Here is a 25,492-nt window from a genome sequence, read left to right as displayed (position 1 = left end):
TAAATAATTTAAAACAACTAGAACACTTTGTTGTTTATATGTTGCGATTTTTATCAAATTTTGTGTTCATTTATTAAATGTTTTTTTTAAATTAATTAAAAAAACACTCTTGGTAACACAGTTGAAAAATGTTTTTCAAGTTTTAAATCTAACTATGTAATGACGTGTGAAAAAGTCTCTTCACCGGAATTAACTGCATTCTAAACGAAACTGTTGTCATGGCCAAAGGTCCATGTTATATATATTTTTTAACCAGGAATAATTGTATTTCCTCTACTTGTCTCTCAGCAGACAAGATCATCATCATCATGTAATTGCAACAACGCACGAAAATGCAAAATACACAGGGAGAAATCTGACATAAGTGCTCAGTAATAAATATGAGATAGACATTTCCTAGCAGAGAATAATAAAAATTATTTTCAGTCCGTGTGGGATAATTCTATCAAACATCATGGGAAATGTAGGATTTAGAGCAGGGTCATTGTCCTACATGTTTTAGCTGTTTTCCTGCTCCAACACACCTGATTAAATGACATAATTCACCCCTTCAGCAGGTCCCCACGTGATTCAGAGATGTGTTTATTAACCGCTCATTCAAACCAAGTGTGTTGATGCAGAAGCCCTGATGGCAGGACCATGATTTCGATTCATGGGAGTCAATCTGAAGTTTAAACAATCCATCTCAATATTTGATTATCTGTCATTTGATCAGTTTGTGTTATTTATGTCCTTTATAGGGAATAAAAATCAAAAAGGTTATAAACAAGGGTCCGATTCAAACGGTCGAACCCTTTTAATGAATCAGAATTGACAGACTGGGACAGGTTAACCTTGAGAGACTTGCGGTTGTGGAGCACCGCAACATCGCCCCCTGTTGCCCCGGACAACACATGACATGTCTGCTTTTGTCAGCAACAACCAGCCGAGGCAGACAGTCGTTATTAGCCAGCCAGCAACAAACAGCCGCCTGAATGTAGATCCGCATGGGCTGCTACAGCTCCATCTCTCTGAAATACCCGGCTTAATCATAGGATACGGATCCCAGGATGGTGTTAGTGCATGTAGGATATCTGGTTCTTCCCGTGTTCGGCTCAGTAAGAAACAGAGGTACGGTACTAATTAATACTCACATCGATCCAAAACATGTGCCCTGTTTATCTTAATATTCACTGCAGCTGTTGCTCCGTCGGGTTAGCTCGTTGCTAGCTTGCTTCAAATTACCGGTCAGTTCGGTTGCGAATTGACTCAATTCTTAACAATACGTGGATTTTAGTTCGTTATAGATTATCAAAAGTCACCGAATGATGTGAGGCCCCGCGTTAAATTTGCGCGAAGCAATTTAAAAAAAAAGGAAGAAACGTCCTTGTCACGGAGAAGCTAACTGGCAGTTTGGTCACGGCTAAGTCCTGGAACGGAAACATTCCTCACAAAGGCTTCCACATGCTTGGAAGAGTGCGGCTCGGAAGTTCCTGCCACAAACACGTCCCTGCACGTGCAGTTGTGTTAAACTAATGTTTTGTGTTTCCCCCTTTCCCCCTTCATAGTTTAATTTTACCATTTCGCACAGTTGTGCACGTAACTGCCGTTTATTTGTAGTGTCGGAATACCGCAAAGTAGACGTAGCCCCCTTCCGCCAGTCAGCTTTATCCGTGCCTGGATGATGTCATTTGAAGATCATCCGCTGCCGCTTCCGATTTTCATTGCGATTTCTTCTAATTGTTATCAGTGTAAATCGGTACCAATCGATACGAGACTAATTGCTCGGGCTAGCCTGGATATCGGATCAATTTGTCGCCTTTTTAAATTTGCTAATCCAGTTCGAAGCTGCAGAACTACAGAGACTGAACATCGGTAACGCTACAGTGTAAGATTAATTTCACAACAGTGGCATCAGTGATTTCATTGTGCTTTTATTTCTGTTCTTATTTCCCTGTTTTCATAGTATGGAGGCTGGCTCTACATTCTGCATTTATCAGATCTTTGTCGTCCCCCCCATTGTGTAGCTAATGATCATCTGCTGCTGTGTGGTGTGGCGTGGCCTCTGCCTGTTCTCTGCATTTAGCTGTATTGTGAATCCCTTCTTCATTTCCTCTTTCCATCAGAAGACGACATTGGTATTAAACGCACCCCCTTCCCAAGATGTATTCAGCTATAGACTGTTCATGTGAAGCAGACTAAAACTATAGCTAACACTTAAAAAAAAAGAGCACCTTTTTGTCTTTTTCCTGTCAAATTGCTGTAGCACTGAGTGGACATTTTTAGTTTCTCTCTAGATATCAGTTGAATGTCATTGTGTACCTCCCATCCAGTCTTGTTAGACGACTAGCTGTAAATTCCTGTAAAGTGGATACATTTTGCATGATCTCAAGTTCTGCACTCGCATCGTTGAACACCAGAATTCGGCTCATCCTCCTTCTCTCCACACAAGGTGCAATGTACATTTATCAAAGTGACTTAAAATTAAAGGGGGAAAAAAAAGAAATTAACGTGCAGATTGGAATTGCATGCATGCCGCTCCTTTTTCCTGTCATGACTTTAAAGTACACTGCACCTGCGCACAACAACCTGCCATAACTGTCTCCATTTTTTTGTGTAATCTTTTATTTTGTTTCTCTTTGCAAATTTTCCAAGCTTTGAATCACACTGAACCGTCAGGGCGTCTCACCCTCGTGGGCTGAAATAGAAATATTCAAAATGCCAAAGCAGGAAAAGTGCTCACTGGTGGTTCATCGCAGTTTGCCCCTCCACTAACATAAGAGCAAAATGCTATCCATTTCACAGGGATGCCTATTTTTCCTGCACTGCTAAAAAGAGATCCTCTTATTAGTAATAACGTCTTTTATTGTTTGGTTGTGGTCTCTCTTTACCTTTTTGGTTCTGGTAATAGTACTTTCAGTGCATGGTCACGTTTTTATGATTCATAATTATTTTTTGTTTTATGTTTTTGTTTCTACATTGACTAGTGAAAATCCAATGTAATCTTTCTGTAGAAAAGATGTACCCTTGCTGTACTGAAATCATGTGCTGTAGCCAACACGTCTGCTCATTGGATGCTGCTTTTGTTCTTTTTTTAACCCTATATGGAGCATGGTGGGCCTTGCCTTCAGTCTATGTTGTTTAGTTTTGTTGCATGGATTTATACTATTATTAAAAACCAACAAAGGAAACACAAATTCCACATATACTAATATTTTTCAATAAAGAACATAGTGTTTATCCTAACCTTCAGTGTGCTTCTTGCTGATTTCCATTTATTGTGCCCCCCCTTCCCTTCCTCCTGCCCCCCTCTCCTCCCCCCTCCACTCCTCCAACCCCCCCCCCCCCTTTCCTGCTCCAACAAAGATAGACAATGTCCACGCTTCCTCCATCACAGGGCCTGAATGAGTCTATCTGCTGTCATTCGTGGTGATCGTTTTCTCTAAAACGCCGTAGTCTAGACTCGAGCTTTGACCTACACCAGCAGGTTCATCGCTCGTCTGCCTGGCTGCGCACTCTCAAACTGCCAAGCTTGAAATCTATATTTTTGGAACGGACGCTCTGCTCATCTGTTCTGATTGTCCCAGTAAATGCAATGTAGACTTTGTTTATCACTTAAATTATTTTAAAAAGTGCACATTTTAGACTAAATCACAGCAAGTTAGTTAAAAAATTGCCGAAATGTCTTCATTCAAGAGAAAAAATTCATTCGATTTTGTCAGATATATATATGTAATGAATTCTTTTAGCTTGAGTTGAGTTAAAACCTCACTGCACAAGCATTTTCTCTCTCACTTTGGGTCCCGACAGCAGTCTGTTTGCGTCAACTGCCAAATGTCTGTGGTTAGAGTTTATAAAAAGCATCCCAAGCATTTCCCCTCGGCTCCTGAAGGCTCCTTTGGGAGAAGGATAGAAGAAGCAAACTGGATGTCTAAGATGGAGACAGTTTGCTGGATTAAGTGCAAGCAAGAGACTGCATCTTAGAAAAAAGGGGCATTTTAGACGGTAACGGAACAGGAAAAGTGTAAAGCAGGTGGTAATGTTTCCTCCTGAGTGCACTGACCTGCTGTCGGGTGCCGGTTTTAGGAGATCTGAGCGGCCTTGAAGACCTTACTCATACACTGGTCCAGTTCATCTGTTCCTCTGTCTGAATCGGAAGAAAAGAAGTCGATCCAGATGTCGGAAATACATTTAAAGAAAGGAAAGCTACTGGGGCTTTTGAGAGCCAGACCCAAAAAGAAGGGGTTTTCATGTTAATGGTACTTGTGGTAACCATCATTTCCCCACCCCCCACAGAAGTATTTTTCACCCTAGGTAAGAGGCAGGGCTTCATTAACATGCTTTGCCACACACACACATACACAGTGACACTTCACCCAAAAATTAATTCCAGCTCAGTTTTTCCCCCAGGTATGCTTGACGACTTGTGCTTATCCTCCACAGGATCCCATTTTAACCGGCAGCAGCAGCACAGCCATGCTACCTCTTGCCGGCACTTCCAGTTAGGTCCTCAGGCCCAGCTGCCCATGGACTTCCCTATGCCCCACCCAGGGCAGCCACAGGCAGGCATTAACCCCCACCTGGCCCCACCCGGCCACCAGCACGGCCCTCCCCTTCACGCGCCCCTGAACCCGTTGCCCGCTCCCCAGTTCCAGGACATCCCCGGCCCACCCTTCCTACCTCAGGCATTACACCAGCAATACCTCCTCCAGCAGCAGATCCTCGAGGCCCAGCACCGACACATCCTGCAGCCCTCCAGGTATCCACACGTTTATCATCTTCATCAAATAGCAAAACTCCAGTCAGGACCTAGAAAAACTCATTCATACGTTCATCTCCAGTAGGCTGGACTATTGCAATGGTTTATTGGCTGGTCTTCCCAAAACAGCTGTGAAACAACTGCAGCTTATTCAGAATGCTGCTGCTAGAGGCTTAACAAGAGCAAAGAGAATGGAGCACATCACTCCTGTTCTTAAATCTACACTGGTTACCAGTAAACTACAGAATCAAGTTCAAAGTGCTTCTACTGGTTCACAGATCACTCAATGGCATGGGACCAAAATACATGTTGGATCTCCTTCCTGTGTATACCCCCAGCAGGGCTCTCAGATCCTTAGGAAGTAGTCAGCTGGTAGAACCTCGGGCCGGAACCAAACAGGGTGAAGCTGCTTTTAGCTACTATGCTGCACACCGATGGAATCTATGGCGCAGTATGGGGCCAAAATTAAGACTACTGCCCAGCAGCAGGAGGCTATAAAATTCTGAAGCAAACTACTGACCTGATTAATGATAAGCTGGCGCCGGTAACTGAGAGGCTGGCGCTGCTTACTGAGAAATGACACCTTTAGCGGCGTTACTACTAGATACGCTAGGGACTAGCAGCCCTCGGCTGGTCATTGACTGGTTCACACACTCCCTCTGCTGTCTATTAGCATGGATAGGCTAGCGTTAGCCTGGATGGGCTGGTGTTAGCATTGGAGAGGCTAGCCATTAGCGTGCCTAGGCTGACCACTAGCTGGATTTCCTACCCCCTTGATGGACCATTAGTATGGATAGGCTGGCGTTAGCATCGGAGAGGCTAGCCATTAGTGTGCCTAGGCTGGCCACTAGCTGACTAGTGACTGTCCGAGACATGCTAATGGCTAGCCTCTCCGATGCTAATGCCAGCCTATCCATGCTAATGGTCCATCAAGGGGGTAGGAAATCAGCTAGTGGCCAGCCTAGGCACGCTAATGGCTAGCCTCTCCAATGCTAACACCAGCCCGTCCAAGCTATTGCTAGCCTATCCATGCTAATAGACAGCAGAGGGAGTGTGTGAACCAGTCAATGACCAGCCGAGGCCTGCTAGTCCCTAGCGTATCTAGTAGTAACGCCGGTGTCGGTACAGGATCGGCTCTGGGTCCTTCGACTGCCGATGACGTCACATTATTGCAAATCTACTCGGCTTTCACACGTACGTTTTGGAAAGACATCAGCAGTTTGTTAATAAATTCTTGTTTAACACCTAAATGTTTTCTTTATAATTGTAATTTGTTAATAAAACACCATATTGTCTTTGTTTTGTAAAGAATGTGAAACTGCATAAAACCAACATCGGACTGACAAGAAATAGAACAGTTCTTATATGTGAAGCCACATCTGTTAGTACTAATTTGGAGTTCGTCTGTATATTTCCTTAGTTGTTATCTAAATACATTCTTTGACTCTAAATATTGCTTGGTGTCTTTCAATAAAGTTCTTATATTTTATTTTGCCCCATTTCATCAACATCAAGAGCTTTTGAGGGTCACCGTTTATCTTTAGCTTATATTTTACTTTTCCGTTAGAAATTCAAATATATTTTCTCCAAAAAGTGTTGATTTTTGGACTACAGGACTACAACCGCTAAGACTACGACTGCAAATTTGTTCTGACCAATCAAAATCACAAAGTGATTACGTCACTTCCGTAAGCTTCATGTTCAGCCAATCGACTACTTTGACGTCATCGGCAGTCGAAGGACCCTGAGCCGATCCTGTACCAACACCGGTAAAGGTGCTATTCCTCCTGCTGCTGGGCAGTAGTCTTAATTTTGGCCCCCATACCGCACCATAGCATCAGCTTCCTTATGAACTCAAATGTGCCCCAACTCTAGTAACTTTTAAATTAAAACCTTCATGTATTCATCAGCATTTGATTGATTTTCTTATACTGCACCCCCCTTCCCAATTCAATTACATTTATTTCAATTCAGTTTTTTTATATAGCACCAAATCACGACAAGAGTCGTCTCTAGGCACTTCACTATGTAAACATTCCAATACAGTTCAGTTCATTAAGACGATCAGTAAAAAGTTTCCTATATAAGGAATCCAGCAGATTGCATCAAGAATCCCAGAATGTTTTCTAACACCTGGTTGTTTGTGTTGGCAGACGCACCCCAGAGAGAGTTCCTCACCAGCCCCACAGACTGAGACCTGGCTACGAGTTTGCCCCTCCTCTCCATGTCCCTCCTCAACCTGTGGTGCAGCAACCCCGTTACCTTGCTGAAGGCACAGACTGGTGAGCAGAGCTGCACCCAAACTGGTCCAGATGATGAAACACTTAATCTGGTCCAGATCAGGGGTGGAACGAGTACTAAAATGTCCTACTCAAGTACGAGTACCAATACTTTGATAATTTTTTACTCAAGTACAAGTAAAAGTACTTGCCTAAATTTTTACTCAAGTAAAAAATATCATAAATAAAATGTACTCAAAGTAAAAGTTACTTAGTTACATTTTTCTCAGCGTAAGGATGGCTACATCTAAGTAGTGCAAAATCACAACACACACACACACACACACACACTGCAGCATTTTAGAATCATTTGAATGACTAATGTAAAGAGCAAGTCACCCCCAAATCAACTTTTTTTGGCTGATAAACTAAATAAATGAGTGTCTGATTGTGCTGTAGACCCACGTAGTCAATAATTTGGCACTTTAGTGCATCTTTGTTAAAATTAAAATATTCTATCTAAAATGGTCAGTGTTGTGCCCTCTTCTGGTAAAAACTCTGCACTGCATTTGAATTTAAATCTGCCATTGCTAATGGCTAAGAAGTATCATATGACATCAGCTGGTACCATATGATGTCACAATATCATTGTGAGCCTGTGTTTGTGTGTATTTGTTAGCAGCTCCGCCCTTTCGGTCTGCATAGCAACAGCATTTGTTGCATTTTTCAAACATGAGGTGGGGATTTTGGTAAGGGGTGACTTGCTCTTTAACTACACTGAACTGCTTTTGTAATAATTTAATCTCTTATTCCGGAGTAAAATAAAGAAACAAGCTACTGTAAATCATCACATATCTGTGGCATCAAGAAGCATCTTCTGAGTTCAAACACAGGGATGGAGCACAATGTTTACACCTGAACAATATCAGGATGTTTTAACTCACACTGTTTTATGAGCAAAATGCTGAGAATCCGCTTGTTATGAGCGCTAAACAGTATTTTGCCGCTTCCGTGTGGAGTGGTAGGGAAACACATTTCAAACACGGAACCGAGTTTGGCTACCGAACCGAGCAGAATTCTGAAGACGTAAAACTGGTGCGCGAAGGTGCATTATTGAGCCTACAATTTATTTTTACTCAGTAACGGATATGATTTAAAATGTAGCGAATTACATTTCTTTTGTAAAAACATACTCAAGTAAAAGTAAAAGTACAGATTTAAAAAAACGACTTAAAAAGTATAAATACGCATAAAAGCTACTCAATTACAGTAACGTGAGTAAATGTAATTTGTTACTTTCCACCTCTGGTCCAGATTACATTTCAGGTGGAGACAGGTTCAGTTTTAAGCTCCAGAGGGGAGGATTAAGTCACATCTAGCTGCAAAAATTTCGGTAGTGATCTGTCTGGAATATAGAATGGTTCTATTAGAACCATTTGAACAAAAACAAAAGCTGTTTGGTTTGTTTCCTTTATGGCTGATGTAGTGAAAAAGTGTGAAACAATTATAATCTGAATTTTAAGATAGGAAAGTTAGTATTTGATATTTATGACAACAACATAAAGTTGTAACCTGGATCAAAGTTGACAAAGCCACACACGGTTTCTGGTGACTTTGAGCAGTATTTCCATCCAGGCTTTTGCAAAAAGAGGATGGAGCTTCCACAACATTATTAATAACACTTCCCATTATTTCAGTTCCAGAATTAATTTAAGAACATGCAAGTTTCATCAAATATTGTATTTAAAATTCAGTGGGAGGTTTTTCTGTTGAGCTTTTTCTGAGATACAAAGTAATTTCAATCAAAATCCACCAGAAAATTGAATCATTTTACATATTTAAGCCAAATTGCTGCTCAAACAGAAGGTAATTTTTTATCCTGATTGAAATTCTCTAAATTTATGACACCATAATTTGCCCTAGTAGAACCATGCTGTAAAATATTCCTATAAGAAAGACAAGAACATTAAAAAACATGTATTAATTGCATATTTAACACTTTGGTGGTTATTTGTTTAAGTCTTAAATTACTGCTGACTAAACATGTTTTGCAAAGTTGGATCCAGTTCCTAAATGGTTGCCAGAGGTGGTTTTCCCAAACTGGAATTCATCCTATGTCACATATTTCTTTCTTTTCAGTGTGCAGTCAATAACCTGAGTTATTTTAAAGCCACACTATGCAACTTTTTCATATTTTTGAACTTTTTTTTTGAGCCGTCGTCGTCGTCTTCCTCTTCCTCCGCTTATCCGGGTCCGGGTCGCGGGGGCAGCATCCCAACTAGGGAGCTCCAGACCATCCTCACCCCGGCCACCTCCACCAGCTCCTCCAGCAGGACCCCAAGGCGTTCCCGGACCAGATTGGAGATGTAACCTCTCCAACGTGTCCTGAGTCGACCCGGGGGCCTCCTGCCGGCAGGACATGCCCGAAACACCTCCCCAGGGAGGCGTCCGGGAGGCATCCTGACCAGATGCCCAAACCACCCCAACTGACTCATTTAGATCCGGAGGAGCAGCGGTTCTACTCCGAGTCCCTCCCGAATGTCCGAGCTCCTCACCCTATCTCTAAGGCTGAGCCCGGCCACCCTACGGAGGAAACTCATTTCGGCCGCTTGTATCCGCGATCTCGTTCTTTCGGTCATTACCCAAAGCTCATGACCATAGGTGAGGATTGGGACGTAGATCGACCGGTAAATCGAGAGCCTGGCTTTCTGGCTCAGCTCCCTCTTCACCACGACAGATCGGCTCAGCGTCCGCATCACTGCAGACGCCGAACCAATCCGCCTGTCGATCTCCCGATCCCTCCTACCCTCACTTGTGAACAAGACCCCGAGATACTTAAACTCCTCCACTTGAGGTAGGACCTCTCCCCCGACCCAGAGTTGGCAAGCCACCCTTTTCCGGTCGAGAACCACAGTCTAAGATTTTGAGGTGCTGATCCTCATCCCAGCCGCTTCACACTCGGCCACGAACCTGCCCAGCAAGAGCTGAAGGTCAGAGCTGGATGGAGCTAGGAGGACCACATCATCCGCAAAAAGCAGAGACGAGATTCTCCTGCCACCAAACTCGACACACTCCACACCACGGCTGCGCCTAGAAATTCTGTCCATAAAGGTAATGAACAGAACCGGTGACAAAGGGCAGCCCTGGCGGAGTCCAACCCTCACCGGGAACAGGTCCGACTTACTACCGGCTATGCGGACCAAACTCACGCTCCTCTGGTAAAAAGACTGAATGGCCCTTAACAGAAGCCACCCACCCCATACTCCTGGAGCGTCCCCCACAGGGTGCCCCTGGGGATACGGTCATAAGCCTTCTCCAAATCCACAAAACACATGTGGATAGGTTGGGCAAACTCCCATGCCCCCTCCATCACCCTCGCAAGGGTATAGAGCTGGTCCACAGTTCCAAAGTCAGGACGAAAACCACATTGCTCCTCCTCTATCTGAGATTCAACTATCGATCAGACCCTCCTCTCCAGTACCTTGGAGTAGACCTTTCCAGGGAGGCTGAGGAGTGTGATCCCCCTATAGTTGGAACACACCCTCAGGTCACCCTTCTTAAAGATGGGGACCACCACCCCGGTCTGCCACTCCACAGGAACTGCCCCCGATGACCACGCAATGTTGCAGAGACGTGTCAACCATGACAGCCCTACAACATTCATAGCCTTGAGATACCCAGGACGAACCTCATCCGCCCCCGGGGCTCCGCCGCTGTGTAGTTGTTTGACAACCTCAGCAACTTCTGCCCCCGAGATTGGACAGTCCATCCTCAGGTCTCCCGGCTCTGGTTCCTCCTCGGAATGCGCATAGGTGGGATTGAGGAGCTCCTCAAAGTATTCCTTCCACCGTCCGACTATAGCCCCAGTTGACGTCAGCAGCTCCCCATCCCCACTGTAAACAGTGTGAGCGAGTTGCTGCCTTCGTCTCCTGAGGCGCCGGACAGTTTGCCAGAACCTCTTTGGAGCTGATCGATAGTCTTTCTCCATGGCCTCACCAGACTCCTCCCACGCCCGAGATTTTGCCTCGGCAACTGCCACTGCTGCATCCCGCTTGGTTATCCGGTACCTGTCTGCTGCCTCCGGAGACCCACAGACCAGCCACGCCCTGTAGGCCCCCTTCTTCAGCCTGACGGCTCCCCGAACCTCTGGTGTCCACCAGCGGGTACGGGGCTTGCCACCACGACTGGCACCGGCCACCTTGCGACCACAGCCGCCTCAACAATTGCAGAGTGGAACAAGGCCCACTCGGAGTCAATGTCCCCCACTGCTCTCAGGACGCGGTCAAAGCTCTGCCGGAGGTGGGAGTTGAAGACCGTCTTGACAGGTTCTTCTGCCAGGTGTTCCCAGCAGACCCTCACTATGCGTTTGGGTCTGCCAGGTCTACGCGGCATCTTCCCCTGCCATCTGATCCAACTCACCACCAGGTGGTGATCAGTTGACAGCTCCGCTCCTCTCTTCACTCGGGTGTACAAAACATACGGCCGCAGGTCAGATGATATGACTACAAAGTCTATCATCGACCTGCGACCTAGGCTGCCCTGGTACCAAGTGTACCGATGGGCATCCTTGTGTTCAAACATGGTGTTCGTTATGGCCAAACTGCGGCTTGCACAGAAGTCCAATAACGAAGCACCACTCGAGTTCAGATCAGGCGGGCCGTTCCTCCCAATCACACCCCTCCAGGTCATCCTGGTGCCAAGAGCACATGTGGACACCTTTATGTCTGAACATGATGTTCATTATGGACAATCTATGACGAGCACAGAAATGTGCCATTCCTCCCCACCACACCTCTCTATGTCTCTCTGTCATTGCCCACGTGAGCACTAAAGTCCTCCAGCAGAACAAGGGAGTCACCAGAAGGAGCGCTTTTCAGCACCCCCTCCTTGGACTCCAAAAAGGGTAGATAGTCTGGACTGTAGTTTGGTGCATAAGCACAAACAACAACCCATCTCTCCACATGTAGGCGGAGGGAGGCTACTGTCCCATTCACAATGGTAAACCCCAACGTACAGGCCCCAAGATGGGGGGCAACTAGTATGCCCACCCCTGCTTGGTGCCTCTCAGTGGGGAAAACTCCAGAGTGGTAGAGTGTCCAACTCCTCTCAAGGAAACAGTTTTCGGAGCCAGAGCCATGTGTCGAGGTGAGTCCGGCTATATCTAGTCAGAACCTCTCAACCTCGCACACCAACTCAGGCTCCTTCCCCACCAGAGAGGTGACATTCCACGTACTGAGAGCCAGCTTCTGTAGCCGAGGATCACACCACCAAGGTCCCCGGCTTCAGCTACCACCCATCACACATTGCACCCGAACCCTTTGGCCCCTTCCACAAGCGGCGAGCCCATGGGAATGGGGACCCACATTTCCTCTTCTGGCTGTGCCGGGCTCCATATTTGAAAGCCCGACCACCAGGCACTTGCCAATGTGCCCCACCTCCAGGCCTGGTTCCAGATGGGGGCCCCAGTGACCCGCGTCCAAGTGAGGGCACACTGTTACCATTTGAATTATTCATTATAAGGGGTCTATGGGCTGCACTTTGTCTGATCCCTCAGGAACGTACAGTGAGCAGATAAGTTTCACTTTTTGTTTAACTAAACAAACACTCGGGGGGTGTCAAAACTGCATAGTATCACTTTAAATGACTCGCTCAACTTGATTTATAACTTTTTATTATTCCAAGCAATATTTCAACCTTTTCCCACATCCCTGCGTTTTGATAACCTAATATCAGAAACTTAAAACTTTTGTTCCTTTTTTATAGTCTTTCCAAACATCAAGTTTCTACACAAGCAGCACTATGATTAGAACTCAGTGTTTCAGAACCACGCAGAATTCCTCCTGATTTTGCGTTTCGGTTTCCCTGCAGGGATCTGAGCGTTGATGCTGGAATGCCCACTCACCAGTATCACATCCACCCGCTGCCACAGCACTATCAGCACTACTTGACCTCCCCGAGGATGCACCACTTCCCTAGAAACAATGCCTCAACGCAAGTGGTGAGCCCCCCAAACACACAGTCTGCTGTGTTTGCCTCAGTGAAGTCCCCCTTTTGGGAATACTTAAGATCCAGGAAGACCTGTGCCCTGGGCATTCACCTGATTTCCACCGTGGAGCTGATGGAAATCTCTTTTATGTGTCTTCTTCCAGGTTGTCCATGAGATCAGAAACTACCCTTATCCCCAGCTGCACTTGCTGGCTCTGCAGAGTCTCAACCCTTCCCGCCACGCCTCTGCCGTCAGGGAGAGCTATGAGGTCTGCGCAGCTTCCGATTCCCTCTTTTCTGCAGGCACATTCTTTAGTTTTAAAAATTCTGGATCCAGATCTTTCAAACGATTCCTTAATTTACCTTTTTTTAATTTCATGAAGCTGCTATTTTCTCTTTTTGTGTCTCTTGATGCATTAATTATGTGTTTATTTTGGTTTTCCTAGTGCCAAAATACGTTAAAAAATAATAATAATAAGACCTGTTTTCCTCAAAGGAGCTTCTGCAGCTGGAGGACAGACTGGGCAGTGTGAGTCGGGGAGCGGTCCAAACCATCATTGAGAGATTCACTTTCCCCCACAAGTACAAAAAGGTAAGACCGGCGGCACTGGTGAAGCACTGGGAAGGGATGAAGGGAAATGTGGAGAGAAAAAAGGCATAAAGACGGGCAGTGCTGCCGGGTCAGTGAGTGAAGATGAGATTGGAATTAAGGTCACGACTCCTACAGCAGTTCAAAGGTCAATCTAGTTCCTGTTAGAGAGCTAACGAGTGGAAGCTGCAGTGCACACAACCCAAGAGCAGCGATGACTCATACTGCTGTCTGCAGACATGAACGTGAAGTGAATAAAAAAAAACGTCTAGGCTGAATTTGACCTAAATACTGTGGAAATAGACAGAAAATTTTCTGCATTTTTTAAATTTTCCTTCTAGGAAAGATGATTAGGTGACTTTTTTAATCCAGTCTTAGCTGAGCCAGAAACCCCTGTGGCATCAATACTGCATCCTATAAAATGAAAGTGTGTTTGCTCGTTGTGGTGATCTGCAGAGAATACCACAGGACCTGAAGATGTGTCTGGATGACGAGGAGCTCGACACGGATGAAAAGTGCACCATTTGTCTATCGATGCTGGAAGACGGGGAGGATGTCAGGTATAGACTGTTGCTTCTAACGCTTGCTTATTGGAAGTGCAGCGTTTGCTAATATGAGGTGTGCATAAACATTATGTTACAGTCCGAAAAGTCTCAGAAAGTAGTTTGGTTGTTTTCAGACTTTAAAAAAGATTTATGGTGACTTTTGCTGCTAATGCAGGATCCAGAAAGACCAGAAAAAGCATATAAATAGTAAAATAACCTTTATTTTGCTGCTAACTGGGTTTTGTTGCTTCAACATTTATACCTTTATTTGGTTTTATTTCAAAAGCATTTAAATAAAACAGTTTAGCATGTTTTTATAACTGTCATTAAACTACCAAAACAGATGTTCCATTCCAGGAACAAATGTGCCTTCTTTTAGCAGCAGTCACAGTTTCCAGATGGAAACCTAACAAGTTGCGGTTTGACTTTGAAATTTTGACTGGAGGTCACTTGAGACTTGTTCTGGTACCAAATTTAAACCTCGACCTGACAACTGGATCTGTTCTAGAGAAGATCTTAAAATCAGGAACCACATCTGGAAATGACACAGTTTAACTAAGAAAGGCTTATAAATGTAGGTATTTTATTAATATTCTAACAAGTGCTGAAGGGCTAGAGCAGCTGCTTTCTGTCAGAAAAAAAAACAAGCTCAGTACTTGATTTTGACGTAATTGTAATGAATTTAAATTACATGTTATTTAATAAGCCATAAGACGTAGGATTCCATAGGAAATATGAAATCAACCTTATGGATTATTTTAACCAGAAGATTGGAACTTTTTATTGCAGGGATTAGATAACAGCTTCATATTCACTCAGAGACAACAGAAGAGAGAGTCAAGTTTAAAAGTTTAAAGATTTATTACTAAACAAATTAAACTAGACTAACTTTAACACTAAATGTATGGTGCAACTAAGGTGAATGAGACGGAGAATGGTGTAGTGTGGAATGTTGCTCAGAACCAGCAAATCCGAAGAAACGATTAGTTCTGATGGGAACTGAAGGTGACGTCTTCGCGCTAAGCTTTGGTTAGGAGATTCATAAACATATTCGATGCCATTCTGTCGGCCTACGAACCCTTAGCTGAAGTCCCCGTTAGATCAGGAGGTGTAGAGGTCCAGCTTGACCTTGTGGAGCCGAGGCCTGTAGAAACAGCCGCGGCAGCCGACCACCAGTCTTGAGATACTTCCGGGTCACGACAGTTTATCGGCATCTAGTGAGACCTAAACCTGGGTCATGATGGTTCAGCTTTTATTCTGAAAGGAACCGTTGCAGCAGTTGGAACAGCAACAGATTTTATCCAGCTTGTCGTTGGTTCTTTCGGCTGAAGAGGAAAGTTACGGATTGGCCACTCCGACAACTTCTCTAGAACGCTTTGAACTGGCGTTAAAGATGACGTGGGCATAGTTTTAAACTTCGGATGTTTTGGTTTATGGTCGAATGAAAAGATGACAGATTTACCAAGCACCACCAAAACCACGCCTCCGTCAGATCTGGCAGATTCTGATTGGATCAGTAAAAGCAATGTGTCATGTCTTAACGCTACGTGAGATCAGTCCTAGTGGAAACATTTAAAGTCATATTACTTATTATATTCTATAGGATTATAATAAAGTAATTAATATTTTGATTTCACAGATCTGTCACATCTTATTATTGACTAACACTTTGTTTGATTAGCTTTATTAAAAATAGAGTTCTTTCATTTATTAAAGCTCCTCCTTGAACCGTCACCTTATCGTGGTGGAGGAGTTTGAGTGCCCTAATGATCCTAGGAGCTATGTTGTCTGGGGCACTTAGTGCCCCTGGTAGGGTCTCCCATGACAAATTGGTCTTAGGTGAAGGGTGAGACAAAGAACGGTTCGAAGGATCTTTCATGGCGGTGAAAACGAAGAGTCGGAGTACCCGGCCCGGAGGGTTACCGGGGTCCCACCCTGGAGCCAGGCCTGGGGTTGGGGCCCGTGAGCGAGCGCCTGGTGGCCGGGCTTTCGCCCATGGGGCCCGGCCGGGCCCAGCCCGAACCGGATACATGGGCTCGTCCAACTGTGGACCCACCACCCGCAGGAGGAACATGAAGGGTCCGGTGCAATGTGAATCGGGTGGCAGACCAAGGCGGGAGCCTTGGCGGTCCAATCCCCGGACAAGAAAACTAGTTTTTGGGACATGGAACGTCACCTCGCTGGCGGGGAAGGAGCCGGAGCTTGTGGCAGAGGTTGAGCGGTACCGGCTAGATATAGTCGGACTCACCTCGACACATTGCATTGGCTCTGGAACCCGAGACCTGGAGAGGGGTTGGACACTCTACTTTGCTGGAGTTGCTCCGGGTGAGAGGCGGAGGGCTGGGGTTGGCTTTTTGTTAGCCCCGAGACTCTCTGCCTGTGTGTTGGGGTTTACCCCGGGGGACAAGAGGGTAGCTTCCTTGCGCCTTCGGGTCGGGGAACGGGTCCTGACTGTTGTTTGTGCTTATGGGCCAAATATCAGTTCAGAGTACCCACCCTTTTTGGAGTCCCTGGGACGAGTGCTAGATAGTGCTCCATCAGGGGACTCCATTGTCCTGCTGGGGGACTTCAATGCTCACGTGGGCAATGACAGCTTGACCTGGAGGGGTGTGATTGGGAGGAACGGCCCACCTGATCAGAACTCGAGCGGTGTTTTGTTATTGGACTTCTGTGCAAGCCGCAGTTTGGCCATAACGAACACCATGTTCGAACATAAGGATGCCCACCGGTACACTTGGTACCAGGGCAGCCTAGGTCACAGGTCGATGATAGATTTTGTAGTCGTATCATCTGACCTGCGGCCGTATGTTTTGGACACCCGAGTGAAGAGAGGGGCGGAGCTGTCAACTGATCACCACCTGGTGGTGAGTTGGATCAGATGGCAAGGGAACATGCCGCGTAGACCTGGCAGACCCAAACGCATAGTGAGGGTCTGCTGGGAACGCCTGGCAGAAGAACCTGTCAAGACGGTCTTCAACTCCCACCTCCGGCAGAGCTTTGACCACGTCCCGAGAGCAGTGGGGGACATTGAGTCCGAGTGGGCCTTGTTCCACTCTGCGATTGTCGAGGCGGCTGTTGCTAGCTGTGGTCGTAAGGTGGCCGGTGCCAGTCGTGGTGGCAACCCCCGTACCCGCTGGTGGACACCAGAGGTTCGGGGAGCCGTCAGGCTGAAGAAGGAGGCCTACAGGGCGTGGCTGGTCTGTGGGTCTCCGGAGGCAGCAGACAGGTACCGGATAGCCAAGCGGGGTGCAGCAGTGGCAGTTGCCGAGGCAAAATCTCGGGCGTGGGAGGAGTTTGGTGAGGCCATGGAGAAAGACTATCGATCGGCTCCAAAGAGGTTCTGGCAAACTGTCCGGCGCCTCAGGAGAGGAAGGCAGCAACTCGCTCACACTGTTTACAGTGGGGATGGGGAGCTGCTGACGTCAACTGAGGCTATAGTCGGACGGTGGAAGGAATACTTTGAGGAGCTCCTCAATCCCACCAATGCGCATTCCGAGGAGGAACCAGAGCTGGGAGGCCTGGGGATGGACTGTCCGATCTCGGGGGCAGAAGTTGCTGAGGTAGTCAAACAACTACACAGCGGCGGAGCCCCGGGGGCGGATGAGGTTCGTCCTGGGTATCTCAAGGCTATGGATGTTGTAGGGCTGTCATGGTTGACACGTCTCTACAACATTGCGTGGTCATCGGGGGCAGTTCCTAGGGAGTGGCAGACCGGGGTGGTGGTCCCCATCTTTAAGAAGGGTGACCTGAGGGTGTGTTCCAACTATAGGGGGATCACACTCCTCAGCCTCCCTGGAAAGGTCTACGCCAAGGTACTGGAGAGGAGGGTCCGATCGATAGTTGAATCTCAGATAGAGGAGGAGCAATGTGGTTTTCGTCCTGGCCGTGGAACTGTGGACCAGCTCTATACCCTTGCAAGGGTGATGGAGGGGGCATGGGAGTTTGCCCAACCAATCCACATGTGCTTTGTGGATTTGGAGAAGGCTTATGACCGTGTCCCCAGGGGCACCCTGTGGGGGACGCTCCAGGAGTATGGGGTGGGTGGCTTTCTGTTAAGGGCCATTCAGTCCCTTTACCAGAGGAGCGTGAGTTTGGTCCGCATAGCCGGTAGTAAGTCGGACCTGTTCCCAGTGAGGGTTGGACTCCGCCAGGGCTGCCCTTTGTCACCGGTTCTGTTCATCACTTTTATGGACAGAATTTCTAGACGCAGCCGTGGTGTGGAGTGTGTCGAGTTTGGTGGCAGGAGAATCTCGTCTCTGCTTTTTGCGGATGATGTGGTCCTCCTAGCTTCATCCAGCTCTGACCTTCAGCTCTGGCTGGGTAGGTTCGCGGCCGAATGTGAAGCGGCTGGGATGAGGATCAGCACCTCCAAATCTGAGACCATGGTTCTCGACCGGAAAAGGGTGGCTTGCCACCTCCGGGTCGGGGGAGAGGTCCTACCTCAAGTGGAGGAGTTTAAGTATCTCGGGGTCTTGTTCACGAGTGAGGGTAGGAGGGATCGGGAGATCGACAGGCGGATTGGTTCGGCGTCTGCAGTGATGCGGACGCTGAGCCGATCTGTCGTGGGGAAGAGGGAGCTGAGCCAGAAAGCCAGGCTCTCGATTTACCGGTCGATCTACGTCCCAATCCTCACCTATGGTCATGAGCTTTGGGTAATGACCGAAAGAACGAGATCGCGGATACAAGCGGCCGAAATGAGTTTCCTCCGTAGGGTGGCCGGGCTCAGCCTTAGAGATAGGGTGAGGAGCTCGGACATTCGGGAGGGACTCGGAGTAGAACCGCTGCTCCTCCGGATCGAAAGGAGCCAGTTGAGGTGGTTTGGGCATCTGGTCAGGATGCCTCCTGGACGCCTCCCCGGGGAGGTGTTTCGGGCATGTCCTGCCGGCAGAAGGCCCCCGGGTCGACCCAGGACACGTTGGAGAAGTTACATCTCCAATCTGGTCCGGGAACGCCTTGGGGTCCTGCCGGAGGAGCTGGTGGACAAGGCCGGGGAGAGGACGGCCTGGAGCTCCCTAGTTGGGATGCTGCCCCCGCGACCCGGACCTGGATAAGCGGAGGAAGACGACGACGACGACGACGACATTTATTAAAGGAGAGAGTCCTTTCTTCATTCTTTTCTTGAGCTGGAAAGAAGCAGTTTAGAAGCAAATGCATGAGACCTTGAGGCCATATCTCATGCAGACTAGTTCTGTGTCAGAGGAGAGGGGGAAATGACTTTTGGTGGAAAACAGTCATTTCAAACCGCTACATAATAATAATAATCACATGAGAATCGATATCTGGTGAAGTGTGACTTACTACTACTACTACTACTACTACTACTACTACTAATAGCTACGTGACACTAATAACAAAAAAATTAAACACTATGAAAATCACCTTTATTGCCCAATCCATAAAATGTAACCTTTCCAGCGGTGGCTGGTGGAAAAAAAAATCTCGGTGAGGCTATATGTGAAAAATATTCCTTTCTTAGTCCATTATCAATAATTAAAGGTGTGGAACAATGAAAACATTTTTTACGATTATTTCTGATTATAATCGGTCACTCTGAATTTTTCATGCAGGCTGAACATGAAACCTACACCTTTCTCCTGATAGAAAATAGACGGTGAAACTCTAGGATTTGATCATTCTCACAGATCTACGTCACACTGTCACTTAACATTCATGGACTCACCCATCTTGACTCGCCATGGGGAAGACTGTTGTTGCTTTAGCGTCCAGGAAACCGCAGAGAACGCCTTGGCTAGTAGAAGCTAACTGTTAGCATTAGCAACTCCACCACTCGACAAAACTCCTCCAGGCTTGTGTTATTTGTGGAGATTAAACATCAACCTCGCAAGTCAGTGGTAGGGTCTCATTGCTGTTATCCAATTTGGGGCAAGATGTCCAAATATCAGGAAATAAAACTCCAAAACTTGCCGTCTGAAGCTCATCTGTGATGTATTTTTGAAACCTTTTTTCCTCATGTTCGTTTGGGCGGCGCCCTAGCGCCCCCTATGGACGAGCTGCCACTGGAATTTTCCATATTCTCTTTGACGCTTGTGCAAATTATTGTGGCTCAGCAGGAAAAATGGTGCACCTAAGAATAAATCCCAAATCTAAACCCTCTCACTCTTTGCTCCTTTCAGGAGATTACCCTGCATGCACCTCTTTCACCAGGCGTGTGTGGATCAGTGGCTGGCCACCAGCAGGAAGTGTCCCATCTGCAGAGTGGACATTGAGACCCAGCTAACCCCCGAGAGTTGATAGCTCCTGTCGACTCCCGCGACTATAGATCTGGTCTCGTTTGTTCTCCATCGCCTCCCTCCTGAATGAGGAGGGGGGGGGGGGGGGGGGGCGCTCAGCCAAACACCACTCTACACTTCTGCATCTCTTAAAGAGCCTGCCTTCTGAGACGGCTGCGACAGAGGGATCAACAAAGCACACTCACTTACAACACAAGGAGGGAGTGGGGTGGGGGGTGGTTGATGCACAGATAGGACGGACATTTCTGGACGTGTGAAGGTAGGAGTTGTATGGACAGATGTGCTGAGTCCTCACCTGTCCCCATACTGCCACCGTGACCTCTGACCTCCCAGCTCAGTGTGATGTATTCGGGCCGTTTTGCTGCCAAACCTTACCTACCCCCGCCCCCCCGCCCACCCACCAGGCGTGTGAAAAAATCTTTAAGCTGCTCTCCGCCCAAGCCCTCGCTCAGCACATCTGTACAGAACATTATCAAATGATTAGCATGAGGTCGTGTGGTGTGAACTCTTGTAGCTGAACGCTTGTGATGTCATGGAGTATAGTACTGAATAAGTATTTACAGAGTAACAGTGTTGTGTAGCAAAGCTAAAAGCCTTTTGAGATGTGTTTGAAAAAATGAACCCACAGAGAGGGGCAAGCGCGGGTTAATCGGATTCTGTGTTCAAATCACGAGCATTGAGATTTAAAAAAAGTCCACAAAGTCCCTCTTCTCACGTCTAACATGGATTTCCAGTTAGTTGACGCCATCGGAGTTGACGCTGAACCCGCTAACTGCAGGCATGGCTTTCAGTGATGTGTGTAGTGTCGTAGTCGGGCCTCCACCTTGGAGCCGAGGCCTCGGATGTGCATGCTGTATGGCAGGCTTGGGCTGTGTCGTTGATATTGTGGAGCAGTTTAGAAACAGGGATCGTGTCTGTGCATGTGAACCGTACTATTATGATCCCGCTCATTCATAGAGGAGAACAAGAATGCACCTGTAATACGCGCACACACACCCTCACCCACCCCCTAAATCACCCCCATAACTCTCGAGTCGCCCTTAGACGCTGATCCCACGTCGGTGCGGCGTTTCTCTCCTCTTTTAACGGTCAGGACTCAAAGAACTGCGGCCGGATCGGCATCTAACGGCAACTCTCTGCTCTGCTGCCTCCACTTGATCATGATCACGAGGGGCCGCCGCCGCGGGCTCGAGGACGCAGCGCCCGAGTCCCGCCATCAGAGGGACGTTTCTATTCTTACCAGAACCTTATTGCCTATCGAACAAGCACATGTGATTCCTAGAATCGCCTCTGTTGTGTGTTGGCTTCTTTAATTTCAATCTAAGTTGCTGCGGCCGTTTGATAAAAATAACAGATAAACTGTGTCTGGTGTTACAGGGAAAATACAAACTAGTTTGCCTGTGAAATGTGCTAGAATGTGTATGATTGTCCCCCACCTCACCCTCTCCAGCCCCCCTTCATGGTGCTTGTGTATGGTATTGCTAGAACTGTGATCAGTGATAGAAGCTGTTTCTCGACATCATGCATGAACCATGTTGGCGTATTTCACTTGAAGGAGGGTGAAAGGGAGAAAAAGCCATCCATTTGAAAAATACCAAACAACTGTTCTCAACATTGATTTATTTTATTTCAATTGTCTTTTTCTACCATTTAAAACAATAATATCTGTTTGTTCTTTTATTTTTTCTTTTATTTTTTTGCTCACCTGCCAATTTGGACATGGTACCAACACACCGGTGTCCATTTTAACCATAGTGAAGAAGAAAAGCTGCAATGCTGCAAAAACATATTTATTGTTGTTCTAATGTAGCTTGTGTTTCGTAAATGCACTATAATATGGAGTTGCCTGATATTTTTGGTTTGGTGGTGTGGGTACTTCTTGTCCTAGATTTTGTGTTTTCATTCATTTTAAAAAGTATTTTCATGCTTCCTCGTGTACTATTGGGGGGTAACTTGACTGTTGGTGTTGCTTTAAAAAAAAGTTATTTTCATTTTTTGTATGAAACCTCTGTCCAAAAAAACTACATATAGATGAAAATGGAGGTTTGCTAGTTCACATAGAATGCTGTGATTAAAGATGCCTTAAGTATTTAACAATCATTATTTATTACTAACTGTAGCTAGCTAGCTATTGTGGTGGAATATTTAATGTCTCTATCTCATAACTTTGCAATTTAATCAATATATTTATTTAAAATAACACAAAATACTAAAAAAATACCTCATTATGCATTGGTTGGTGGGGATGCTTGTGCATGCCGTCTGTGTTTTCTTTTTCAAAGAAGAATCTGTTGGAAAAAGCGACTGGGGGGGTGTTTCCCGACCTGTTTTCTAGCCAGCGTGGTGCTGTTGATCTAGACTACATTCCACTTATTTCATCTCTTCATTTTGAATGTTTTAATCCTGTTTCCAGGGCCAAACCCTGCCAGTCTTAGCTTGATTTTCTCCCGAAATATGACCGCTTCACTCGCCAATAACCCATATTTGATTTAAGTTTTTTGGGGAATTTTCTTTCACGATATTCATTATATTTCATTTGAGTGTTTAACGTTTTAGGAACCCACGTAACGAGTTGAAATATTTGTTCCTACATGTTGCTGGCTGTTGCTTTGTGTGGGATTTATGGGACTTATCTAACATGCTGACTTGAGCCATCGATTTCTTGAGCAAACTTCTGGTGTACTGTGGTTTTACAATATTAGATGTTCCACACCTCGATATGATAAGCTAACTACGTTTTTTCGGTGTGCATTTCCTCTTAATCCTCTACTAATCCTGCAAAAATATTCTAGCGTGAATTGAATTGGAATGAAGCTGACTGGTCTTACTATTATATCATTTCGTGCTCTCACTGGCCTTACCCCATGCCGACCCCCCTCCCTCGGCCCTGCGCCCGCTACAGTTTAACCCCCCCCCCCGTATCTCCAGACTGAACTGGACCGTAGCCATAGTATTAACTCAAGCTGATGAACCGGAACGAACAGTAGAAACTCAAAGCACAAGCTTTTTAATGCATGTCCTTCTCAGGTTTTCCTATGTGTATGTGGGAGTAGCTCTGTAGATGTGTTTAATATGATGCTGTACCTTCTTGAATATTTCAGATGTTTCTTTGCTGCTGAAAAAACACGTTGATTTTTAACCTGCCAGTGAAAAAGGGAAGTGGCCATCTTTGTACAACACACTGCTGTTTTGCTGTAACCGCGCAACGTTTTACGATCTTGACTATTTTATAGAAATGTAGAAGTATGTATCAATAATATGAAAGCAATAGCTAAATCATAATGAAGAATAACATGATCAGTGAATATTGTGGAAAAATCTTTAGATTCACTCTGGGTGGATTTTTGTACTGTATTTATTACTAATGATGATGCAAAAAGTTGCATAGCTTAACCCAAACTGTTCTGTCTCTTTTTTAATTTATTGTCTTGTATATGACCTTTTTGTATGTGTTTTTCAAATAAATTGCCTAAAATGCTGATAACTAATCTGCAGAGTTGTTTATTTAATGTATTTTCAGTGAAAACAAGCTGCTGAAGATTTGAACACGACTTGGTAGAAAATGTTTTAATCCCTGTTTTTACAGTGCACCAGCTGAAATACAAAGATGTTCAAAAATACACTGTAAGAACAAAAAATGTTGAATTTACTTAACCGAGTTATGTCATCTGGTTCCATTAAAGTTGGCATACCAACATTTAATGATGTGAATTTACTGTTTATATTTAAGCAAGTATGTTTAGTGGAACCAGACGGCATAACTTGGTTAAGTATGTAACGTGACGGAGGTGCTATTCCTCTGAAGGTTATTTACCTTCTCTCCTGGCTGGCTCGCCATTATGTAAAAGAAGTTAATTTGCATCTAATTCAGGACCCGTGAGACAAAAGATTCCATAGTAGATATGAAATCAATCTTACGGACCGTTGGGCTGTTTTAAACAGAAGATTGGAACTTTTTATTGCAGGGATTATGTAACACTTGTATTAAGTCAGAGACGAGAAGAGAGAGAGAGTCCTTTAAAACATTTAAGATGATTTATTTCTAAACATTTTAAACAAGACTAAGTGATGAATGGATCTGGTGTAATGAGAACTTGGTTAAGTAAATTCAACATTTCACTTAGACTGTAGATTAAAATACAAATGCACTCTCAAATGTTACAATATATTGACTGAAAAAAAGATAAAAACTTTGGCTTAGTGATATAATTTCAAATAGAAATTGAATAGATGAAACTTCTAAACCAATAATGGTAAATGGCCTGTATTTGATATCGCGCCTCCTAGAGTCATGGAACCCCTCAAGGCGCTTCACAATCAGTCATTCACGCATTCACACACTGGTGGGGATGAGCTACGATGTAGCCACAGCTGCCCTGGGGTGCACTGACAGAAGCGAGGCTGCCAAGCACAGGCGCCGCCGGTCCCTCCGACCACCACCAGCACTTAACTCCTGTGCCACCGTCACCCCACTAATAATAATGCATTAAGAGAGTATTGATAAGCTTAATCTTTGTCTTACAGGCAGAATATTGTAAAGTAAAAAACAATTTATTTCTTTAGCTGAAAACTAAAAAAGTGTCACAGATTACCAGTGGTGGAAGAAGCACATGATGTTTTTACTTAAGTAAAAGTACAGATAAAAAGCTACAGGTAAAAAAGTAAAACCGGGAGAATCCAAGATGTTTTTTTTTTACTTAAATAAAAGTATTAAAGTATGCATTTTCAAATGTACTTAAAGTAAAAAAGTAAAAGTATTCACTTAACATTTAAACGTGCATTGCATGTATAGAAGAAGTGGGCTGTCGGACCAGGAGGGAGCAAAACACAAAGTATAATTACCTTTGGAACGAAGTGTTCTGCTGGTCCCCATCTTTGTTACGTTCGCTCTGTGTTGATTTTTCCATTCAATTTTTTATCTGTTCTTTTTTATACACAGAGAAGTAGAGCTTCAGTACGAAGGTAAAAGCCAGCTCTGCATCAACTATCTATACGTCTAAGTCTTTAAAGAAGAACCAATAAAAATTGGAAGCAAATTAAAGTACTTTTACTTTTTAAACATTTTTGATAATGTAGTGGAGTAGAAAGTACAGCTAATTGCTTTAAAACGTAGTGGAGTAAAAGTAAAAAGTTGACCTCAAGAAACGTGCTCAAGGACATATACA

At 45.4% G+C, this 25,492-nt stretch overlaps 1 protein-coding gene across 6 annotated transcripts; it reads left to right on the top strand.

Annotated features, from left to right (window-relative positions):
- The first annotated feature begins 797 nt into the window (after positions 1 to 797).
- ark2cb (arkadia (RNF111) C-terminal like ring finger ubiquitin ligase 2Cb) lies at positions 798 to 23,811 on the top strand. Of its 6 annotated transcripts, XM_070546158.1 has the most exons (9): positions 801 to 1,110; positions 1,946 to 4,293; positions 4,423 to 4,738; positions 6,892 to 7,020; positions 12,826 to 12,955; positions 13,107 to 13,211; positions 13,439 to 13,534; positions 13,988 to 14,091; positions 20,211 to 23,811. In XM_070546158.1, the coding sequence occupies exons 2-9, from the start codon at positions 4,230 to 4,232 to the stop codon at positions 20,326 to 20,328; spliced, it is 1,062 nt and encodes a 353-aa protein (XP_070402259.1). In that variant the 5' UTR covers positions 801 to 1,110; positions 1,946 to 4,229; the 3' UTR covers positions 20,329 to 23,811. The 6 variants fall into 6 exon arrangements, with proteins under 6 accessions (XP_070402258.1, XP_070402256.1, XP_015828400.1 ...); XM_070546157.1 differs by having other exon boundaries at positions 798 to 1,110; positions 4,066 to 4,738; XM_070546155.1 differs by having other exon boundaries at positions 798 to 1,110; positions 2,007 to 4,738.
- Positions 23,812 to 25,492: the final 1,681 nt, after the last annotated feature.

This window comes from Nothobranchius furzeri, chromosome 17, assembly GCF_043380555.1.
Source record: "Nothobranchius furzeri strain GRZ-AD chromosome 17, NfurGRZ-RIMD1, whole genome shotgun sequence".
NCBI lineage: Eukaryota > Metazoa > Chordata > Actinopteri > Cyprinodontiformes > Nothobranchiidae > Nothobranchius > Nothobranchius furzeri.
Note: the sequence above shows the minus strand (reverse complement) of the source record. Positions and strands in the feature narration are given on the sequence as shown.